This window comes from Phaethon aethereus (genome assembly GCF_964289735.1).
Source record: "Phaethon aethereus genome assembly, chromosome: 4".
Classification (NCBI taxonomy): Eukaryota; Metazoa; Chordata; class Aves; order Phaethontiformes; family Phaethontidae; genus Phaethon; species Phaethon aethereus.
This window is the reverse complement of record NC_138578.1, coordinates 19,978,239-19,988,304: the sequence shown is the minus strand read 5'-3', so window position 1 is coordinate 19,988,304 and position 10,066 is coordinate 19,978,239. Positions and strand designations below refer to the sequence as shown.

General features: G+C 39.1%; 1 protein-coding gene across 1 annotated transcript in view; it reads left to right on the top strand.

Moving 5' to 3' along the window:
• Positions 1-376: 376 nt before the first annotated feature.
• The window catches only part of ARHGAP24 (Rho GTPase activating protein 24), a gene marked incomplete at both ends in the record, with an annotated part of 185,613 nt that continues 175,923 nt past the window's right edge, over positions 377-10,066 (top strand). The window contains one exon of the mRNA XM_081999362.1: positions 377-571. Within this exon, the coding sequence (XP_081855488.1) occupies positions 392-571 (180 nt within the window). The remainder of the gene's footprint in view (positions 572-10,066) is intronic.

Genomic DNA, 10,066 nt, shown 5'->3' with positions numbered 1-10,066 from the left:
TAATCTGAAGATGTACTGTAAATTCATTCGTTGTTACTGCCTGTAATCCAGCAGAACATGCCTCAAGAAACAGCTGATGTCTTCCTCGGTGCTGGTTAAAATATCTTACACTGTACTCAAACAAATCTTTTGCCTCTTGCTTGCTTTTCAGCAGCTCAGTTCATTATTATTATTATTAGTCTTTTATGGGTGAGTAACATTCTCTCAGCTGATGGGGTGCTAGTATGAGACTAAGCAGGCAGATGGTTAATGCTTTCCTACTACACCTTTGTAGTCAGGGTGTATTTCTTTTCCAGCTGTGTTGAAAGAAGCAAGTTACTGCCTGGATAATAATCTAATTATTTTACCTTTTCCTCTTGTTTTCTCAACAGGAGAGTTGCCCAGTCCCAGTATGGAAGAACACAATAGCTCTGCAGAGACTCCCCCACTGAGCCAAGGGCGACACAGTGCCATTAAGTGTGGGTGGCTGCGGAAGCAAGGAGGCTTTGTCAAGACCTGGCACACACGCTGGTTTGTTCTCAAGGGTGACCAGCTTTACTATTTCAAAGACGAAGATGAAACCAAGCCCTTGGTAAGTGAAAAGAGGAGATAGGATGGAGGTGAGAAAAATAATAGAAGCGGAATTGTCTGGTGTTTAAAGAACCAAACCTCACCGTCTCTATCACTGACTCAGGACAACTTGGGATTTTGATTACAGTAAACACAAAACTGAGTCAGACCTTGCAGTTAGTGTGGTTTCCCCATCAGGCTTGTTTCTAAAACTTCGTTTTCCAGGTCAGGTTTTCTCCTTGCAACATTTTAAAGGCAGTGAAGTGTACATGAAGTTCAAGTATCAAAAGCTGGTCAGATGGACTTGATTGAGGCAGATGAATAAGCTGTATTTGAAAAGGTACTGCTTATTTTTCTGCTGTTCAAGGTGTGGAGTATCCCTGCTTTGTGTCTTCCCAAACAGGAAATCCCGTAAGACTGTATACATAAGCCTGAATACATTGCCATTCGTAATGGGGAACAGACTGCTGTGTGCTGCCTGGTTCTGTTGTAGTGATTTACTGCTCCTTAATGCTCATCTATTTTCCTATTTATTTAGCTTTTTCACCAGCATTGCTTTAGGGCCGCCAATCTCTAGAGTGCCATAAGACGAGAGTAATAATGCTGCCTCTCAAGCAGGGCAGACCCGAGTGTCTGTGATAGTAAGTTAAAAGAGATCTTGTGCTAGCACCTACAGGAGTATGATAATCCTATCATTTCCTAGATGATTGTGACTTCAGAAAATGTTCTGACATCTGTGAGTTACCTCTGTGCAGATATTAAAATATAGCCACACTCATATTTTTTATGCCTACTAAATTTTTGATGGTGTACCTTTGTGTGGAATTTCACAGGGAGTTCTCAGAGATTTAAAGCCCATCTAATCTAGCTTCCTGTATGGAACAGGTCATGACACTTTGTCAGGCTTCACAGCTTGCGTTATGGTGCACGTGCTAAGAAAACCATTCAGTCTTGAGGTAATTGTTCCCAAAGAAGGTTCTTGTGTGAGTTAATTATTAAGTACCAGTTTCACAGCCTTGGTAGGTAGCTGTTGGCCCTTAAAATTATTCCAGGTAGTGTAGGTTAAGTAGATAACACATTGCATATTTACAAACTACGTGTTAGTATGACTAGTTTGAATATTAAATAGCTAATAATTTCTGGGAAATCAAATGTATCCTTCATTATATATATTTTGTTAATCAAGAGTGTACAGAGCAGCCATCAAAATAAAAATGTTTATGGGCCACAGCTTGGGTTTGCAGAATACAACTCTGCTTCCTAGCACTTGACATCTTCCAGTATGTTTGCATGCAAAGACCTCATTGTTTTTTTTAAGAGGTGACACAATGCTGTATTGCATGGAGTTTGTACAGCAGTATGGAGCCCAAATTATCATCTTGTCAGTGTGCCAGTGACCTGTGGGATGACTTGAGAAGATCCTATGGACTTTGCTGCTTCCCTTTTGTGAAGTGGGGGTGGTGATTCTGATGTTCTGATACCTTTGATAGGTTAGGTAGCTGTTGATTAAATAACTAAAAGTTTGTTTGAGTTTTTTACTTAAGTCTTAAGTAAGTTCATAAAGACACCTAGAGATACAAAGGCTGGGGAGTGCGGGTGGAGAAGTGCCAAGCACAGAAGTGTAACTTAAAATATGCCAATAGGTTTGGAAAATGAATGGGCCCATCCAAATTAGGATCAGTCAGTATCTCACCTTGGTGTAGCTTTGGAATGTTTCTGAAGCACACTGCACAAGTGTCAGTTCCTGAAATATGTCCCAGGTTCAGTGCCGTGTACAGAAATGTTTTTTTTCCATTTAACTATGTTGAAGGGTTTGCTGCATTAACTTTGACAAGAAAATCACTGTGACCTCGTGGGAACTCTGTTGTTCTTACTGCAGAAAGCTAAAGCAAAGAACTCCACTGATACCATGAATTTTCAGTGCAGAGGGATATCATTAGGAAACGGCAAGCAGTATTTTTTATATTATTATATTAGCCATGTAGTATTGGATCTGTATTTAGGATAAATCCCTGTTTATTCACTACTGGATTGTACAGTCTGTACAATGTACAATTGTACAGTAGTTCTTTTAGAAATAATATAATGGAAGAGAGTTAATGAGTTTTTTTCCCAAATAGGATTGTAGATTTTATTTTGCTCACTGGTTGGTTGTGTTTGGAAGGAGGCAGAGAGCAGTGATTACTCATCCTGAGGAATGCTCTAATTGCTCACCTTGTGTGTATATATATATTTATAGAAAGTGGAAGAACTGTAGCAGGAGAGAGCAAGACAAGCCAGTGAGTTTATGTTCATAGCCTTAATGTGAATTAGAGACAATCAGAATCCAGTTTCTGGTGTGAATTCAGCAGGTATCGTGAGCACCTGTCTGCTTAACATTTGGGCTTGGGTTATGTCCAATCTGTACCAGAAATTATGCCCTGATGTTTGCATCTTTAAAAGTGATGGAGACATGAATGGAACTGAATTTCAGAAAAATATTATTATCTGTCAGACTTCATGCTGCAAATGACTGTGTATAATGGGAATAAAGAAAAGAAATAACATCTTGTGTCTAAACCATCAGTAAACTGTTTGGAATTCCTGAAGCATGCTCATTTCCTGCTAGGTAGCTACCACATATGCTTTAGTCAATATGTGTACATCTCCTCGGTGTCAGACTATTAAATTTAAAAGTCATTAACTATCAGTGCAACTGTGGGGAAATGTTTCTGCCAACCTGTGTCAGATGCCTACAGGCACAGATCGCTAGTGAAGAACAACAGAAGTAAAAGCAGTAGGCAGCTGTTAGTCTTGTAGTCAAGGTCAGTGAATTGTCATTGATTCTTCATCATCATCAAACACAAGAATCTTTCCTTTGTAATGTTTTATCAGTAAGAGCAGCAGCTATCTTTTGCTCTGATATCCTTGAAATGTTTCTGGGGATCTGGCAAAGATGGCGTTTATGTTTACTGAAGATGCGGGTATGGATAGCAATAATCTAGTTAACTCCAGAAGACAAAAAAACCTAACAAATAAGTGAGCAAGCCATGTGAAGAAATAAAATCTGATTTCTGATAATTCTGTGTAATTTTTACTTCTTGGAAGTGATACTGAATTTAGCCTTGTTAATTCTTTTTACTGTCTTGGTAAATCACCTTACTCCTGACAGCCTGCTGTGCTTTAGAAAGCTAGTATTATGCTAGATGTGAAGGTCAGCTATCCAAGCTTGAAATGTGGACAGCTGAAAGCAACCAGCATTTAGCACTCCCTGTTTCACAGTACAGCTGTTGTTTAAATGCAGCCCATGAAAATGAATTTCTTGCTTTCTTCTCTGCCTATGGTTAACTTCTCCAGCTGTGTCTAGGTTGGCATGGTCTTAACTGAAGATGGGAGGAGGAAGTCGGTGCCTTCTCAGTGAGACAGCATGCTTTTTCTGTGGTTTTGTGAGCAGCAGGAGAGGGAGCTTCCAAGCATCATCTCCTTGTTGCAGCTTTGCTGTCGCACTCTCCTGGTGTTAATGAGAGAATGCATTTATGGGAGCAAAGCTACGTAACCTGTACTGATGGAGCACCATTGGTACAAGGTTGTAAATGAACAAGTTCATCCAGTGAAAACAGTGTTTTATGTTTAGGCACCTATTTAATGTCATTGCCACTCAACTTGGTTTATGGACTTGAATTTGAGGTGTGTGCAGTAGAGACATCTTAAAGAGCTATGAACTAGCCTTCAAGAAATACCTGTTGGTGTATGCCTGAAAGCAGACGATGATCTGCTGTTTCCATTTATATCCCGTCCTGAACATTCTGGTGTGCAGTTTTTATCCTCTAGATCTTGTTAAGCTCTGAACTCTTTGGTGTTAAGTAATGCTAAACAATATTCAGTGGTTCACAGGATCTTAGACAATCTTAAATGTGGAATTTGAATCGGTCTTTGATTCAAACTGAGTAAGTGGCAGCTGGAATCTTAAGTACAGGTCACCGTTTGACTGGAAGGGAAAGACTGTCTTTAATGTACAAACAGAATATATTTTGAAGTATTGCTTTCCAGAAAAATATGTGCTTCCCATTTAATTCAATTTGTGTAAAAATGTCATTGACAGAAAAATTCATTTGACGCCATTAATAGGAAACATGACAAATTTCAGTTGCATTTTTAAATTAAAATAAAGCTTCTAATGAATGTGTTAAATAGAAATTAATATCATGATTATGTAATTTGAAATTTAGCCTGTCAGTAGGGGAAGTCTTTTAGTATTAGTATTGAATATGATTAAAGTTTGAGCATCATACTTTTTTTACAAGTTAAAAGGGATTGGATAACGTTTCTGGGTGGAAGGAAAAAACCTAATTGTACATGCACTTTAGAAAGGCTTTGGGTCTTTTTTATGTGTTTTCAGGGAATAGCTCCTCAAGTACATGAATATAAGCAGGCTTTTGCAACTCAAGCAGTGATTATTGAAGGATAGGTCTTAGCTTATACATACGGTAAAAAGTTCTGCTATTTCTAATACCTCTGTGCCTTTGTAAGTTGTTAAGTCATTTAAGGTTTCAGCAACTTATTCATAGAGACTTATTTTTTTACTGCAATGGCTTGTGTCAGTGCTATTAAAGGTGTAATACACTTTGGTCAGTAGATACCCATGGGAATTTTGTACAAAAGAGATTAGTGTGATAAGGCTAAGTTTATTTGAAACCAGGGTGTTTCTAATGCCATTATTCTGTTGCTTGGGAAATGTTTCTCAAATTTGCAGGACTGAATTTCTGTCCTCAGCCTGAAACAAATAGCCACAAGGTCAGTCACTGAGGTGCTCAACTTGGAGATAATCAAATTCCAACTTTAATCCCCTTTTCTGCTTCTTTCAGACCAAAAATGTGAACTTGAATTTTCAATAATTATTCTTTGTTTTGTTCCTTTGAAAAACTTCGGAGGCCTTGGGCTTGGCCCAGTAGGAGTCTTAAAAATTTTCACAGGAAGAAAAAAGGTTTTTCCTCCAGCATTAACTGCCACATTAATTACAGGAGTGTCACTAAACACTGTGCAAGTGTATGGATTCTGTGCCAAAATCAGGCAATTCTTGCTCAGTGCTTTGCCCCAGCTTATGCTGTTGGAAATTCAGTTCCCCCATGAAGATTGTTTTTAGGTTTCGGTGCAATGCAAGGAGTATTCAGTGTCTCTCTTAGTCAGCTTTGCATGTAGCAGTTGTGTCATTGTATGTGACTATACTGGTAACATCTGCAAACTACTATCTTGCTATTATACCAATGCATTTAAATGTGTGCATACTTCATTCCTGAGGGCTTGTAGCTTTTCATTCTCCCTGAACTTGAGTGAATTTTCAGAACAGCGCTCAGGTCCAGTCTTTGTCCTCCTTGCATTGCTGCTACTCTCTCTCTTCAGATACAGCTCTGACCCCAAATTCTCCCGGGTTTTCCTTTGCCTCTGAATACCTTGGATGGTGAAATAATTGCCCCCCTCCTCTCCCAGTATCTATAGCATTCATAAAGAGCCAGCTGTACGGTTGTTGCTCTCTGACATGGTTCAGTGTCTCCATCCCATTTGATGACTTGGAAAATAGCAGATGAAATGGTTACCATCCTACTCCCCATGCCCCCAGCAATTCCAGTAGCTGCCTGAGTAGATCTTCAGTTTAAACTAAAACTAAAAGTTTGTAAATATTCTGCGTATTTCTGTGATGCATTTTGACAGCCATCTGCCCCAAAACAGAAGAAAACCAAGCATTGGGTCTAGATGCTCTGCAAATCTGAGAACATGTCAATCTCCATTTAGGCTTCAGAAAACTGGTCCAGTGACTGAAGTTCAAAATTCCCTGAGTTGAGACAGTTTTGTAAGTGGGAAATGTGACCCTTTCATGATGTTTGGACTTGTGTATTCCACTGGGTCTTTCTGTTGTTATAACCGAACTCAGTAAGTCAGGATGGTAAAGAAAAGATGATCCCACCTGAGTCTGCCTATTCATGTGGCAAGCAGTACAGCCCCAAGTCTTACTCTAAAGCCACTTGGGAACAACAAATACATGTTTCCAGACTTCTGTATCTTTAATCAATCCAAACTGGGAAATTAGTTTTAATAAGTATTTTTTAAATAAAACAAAGCAAAAATACATCATGGCATTGATTGAAAATGCTAGCACCATTGACCCATGTGTGCATTCAGAGCTAAAGCTCTTTAGTACGCTACCGTGTGTTGTATAAACTGTGTGTATAATTAGACTCAGCCAACAGCTGCTGTTAGGTAGTCTAATAAGATGTGAACTAACCAACAGCTGAATTTCGGTTCTTGGTGGCTAATGCATCTGCTTAGTCCAAGTGTTCAGGTAACTGCCCCCATCTTCTGTCTGTGGGACCAGGGAATTAGCTTGTTTGTAATAGCTTGCTAACTCTGAAGTAAAGTTAAACCCTTAGTATGCTTCACTGCATTTCATGAATGAGCAATACTTGCAGATGTAAGAAGCCGCTGCATGGTATGAAACTGCTTTTCCATGGTGGTGGGGCTGCCCAGTCTGTAACTGTCTTGAGTCTTGCATTTCTTTTTAAGCTTGCACCATCTTTCCCTCCCCTCCTTTTCCCTCCATTTCTGGCTCGTGCCAATTGACAGGGTTTGGGGCAGGGAAGAGAGGGGAGATAGATACTCTCTTTCTGCTTTTTTCTGTTGCCTGCCTGATGAAAGTGCTTTTCTGGTAGATGCTGATGAATGTATATTTAACAGATTAATGAGGTTATGTGGAGAGGAGTAAAAATGGTTAAAAAATTTAAAAAAGATACCTGATGCTGCATTGTGATAGTTGTCATTGATTGTCTTCTTATTACCACCTTCTTGTCTGAAAGACTGCTGATCTAAATTCCTAATCATGCCAGTGGTTTTGTATTATCAACTCCAATGCAATGCAGTGCCTTTTGTCAGATTCAATCTGACAGCAATGGTCTGCTCTAGATGTTTCTCTCTAGCTTTCCTTGCTTAATAGCTGTTGTACCAGTAGAGTAAAGCAGCTAATGTGAATGCTGCTACGTGTGAGGGTAAAAGGAGAAATTCTGTGGGAATAAATCTCCAAATTAATAGTTAAGTAAATTTAATGTTTTCTCTTTCAAGCATATGTGGAGCCTTAACCATTACAAAAGTAATTTTTTTTTTCTTCACTCCATTAATTTGGGCAGCAGAGGCTATGTGATAAGTTTGTCTTGTCTAAGGGCAAACACTTGAGGTAATGAATATACACAAATGTTGTGTTTCAGAGCCTGACTGATCAAATTCAGTGACATTTGATCAATTCATAATCTGGAGCTACTGCAGGTAGCTTCTAGCTTAGCATATGCTATTAAGAGAATGCTTGAGATGTAGAAAAGTTCAGTTGGTGCTGTGTTACCTTGTGCAGGCCATAGTTAACAACCCTGTTTAAAGAAATCCTAGGTGTGTTTGCTTATTACCTTGCATATTGCTAAGGGATTTATTTAATGTTGTTGCTGTAGTAACTGAGGACAGATTCTAGCAATAACTTTTAGCAGCATTTGTATCAATTCCACTGATTGCAGCTTCATTCATCTGGACCGCATAAGTGCTTTTCTGTGTGAGCTTAGGCTCATCACATGAAAAATGATCCGAATCCTATGCAAGTTCAAACGCAGTGAAATGGTGAAGATGTGCCATGTAACATAGACACTGTGGACAAAAAAAACATTCCTTGATGTCTTAGTTATTAGAGCCTTTGGTTTGCTGCATGTTTGCTGACAAACTGAGCCAGACATTTCAAATCCCTTTGTACAGAGCAGATTTATGAGAATGGCCATCACAGGTGGTATTTGTGTTGGCAGCCTCAGGACAGAGGCCAAGGTTTGAATGGTAACAGAAGCAGCTAAATTAACTTCTAATGATGGAGGGACATCCTTTTCAGCAGACTGGCAGCACAGAAGTTGAGCTAACAAAAGCTTTCTCTGTTACCGCTTGGGCTGCAGAATAAAACCCATTAAAAGCCTATGCAGCTACCCACAAAGAGCTCCTGCTCTGAGTGAGTAATTGCAGCATCTCCAAGAAAAAGCAAATGCTTTTCACTCTTGAATAATTACCACAAGGAACTGAAGAGTACTAAGGACTTTCATAGACAGAGACATATATTTTGGAAGCCTGTTGGCATGAACTGAGCGTTAGTGTAATGATCTGGTCATGCAGGTGATAGAAAACAGACACAAGGCTGTGATTTAAGTAATGAGCTGATGCTTTAGTAAGACACTGTATGTGCATTTGCCAGAATACAGTGGGGATTTCACAGGAGTCTTGTATGATGGCTCAGCAGCATAGACTTCCCTCACCTAACCCATAGGTTTCAGTTCTGGTTTAGGACTACTCGCCTGCCCCATTTCCCTCCGTGTTTCCATGATGTCTGTTGCTTCAGACTTAAGTTTTCCTTTCTTCCCATAAGCAAAGGCAAAATGGCAGGTCTCCTTTATTTGGAGGGATGACTGTTTCAGCCTTGAAATAGTGCTAGACATGTGAAGGATGGGGAGCAATGAAAAGCCTTCATGCCATGGTCCTATATCTATTGAAGTAATTAGTGTGTGTCTGTGAGGAGCATAGAGGCCACCCCTCAGTCTGTCCACTTGGTCCTTGGTGAGGACCAACTCCTTTTTGTGCCTGTTTAATCAGAGCTTTAGTATCCTAAAAATGCATTTTAAAAAGCACAGAAACTCTAGCAGGATGCAAAAAAAAAAAAAAAAAAAAAAAAAAAAAGAAGTGAACGGCTTGAAAAAACATAAAAGTATTTATATGTTTTGGAGGCCAGTGAGACTAAGACACACTTGCAGTCTTTTTTCTCTTCCTTCTTTGCCTTTTCCTCACTTGAAGAGCAATAAAATAATGCTCTACATCTGAAGAAGAGGTTTAGTATTTGCAGGGAGAAAGGATATTGTTAAAAACTTGTGTCTCTCATTCTTATTAAAGCTTCTATTTGCCGTATACTGCCAAGTGTTAAGGTGCCAGACTTCTTCGCTGGGCTTAAAAGTGATACTTATCCCATTGTGTACCAGCAATTACTGAAACTCTGTTTAGCTTTTGCAAGCTGAAAGTATATTTAGCAAATTATTTATATGTTGTGTTTCTCCTGGTATTTTTTCTGCAAATGAAGTTGTTGCTCAGTACACTTTATAATAAAACCTTTCATTTCTAATATGGAATCACTAACCATGAAGTATCTGGGAGCAAGCTTCATAGCTTTTCTTGATATCTTTCGTTGAATGCAGCATTACCTCTTCATTTACATACTCTTAAACCTAACGTAATGATCTAGTTTCCTGTGAGACAGATGATCTGCCATATAAACCAACTTCTAAGTGTTACAGAAATAATCCCTTTCAACGGGGGAGAGATTGCCTACAGGAACTTCTTGAGAAAACACCTCATGAGAAATGCTAGCGTGATTTGTATTAGTTACAACTGCTGTTAGCACTTCTCTGAAAAGGATAAAGAAAAAAGACAGACTGAGATCAATCTGTTTTCACAATTCCTTACATAAATGTTTAACAGCAGA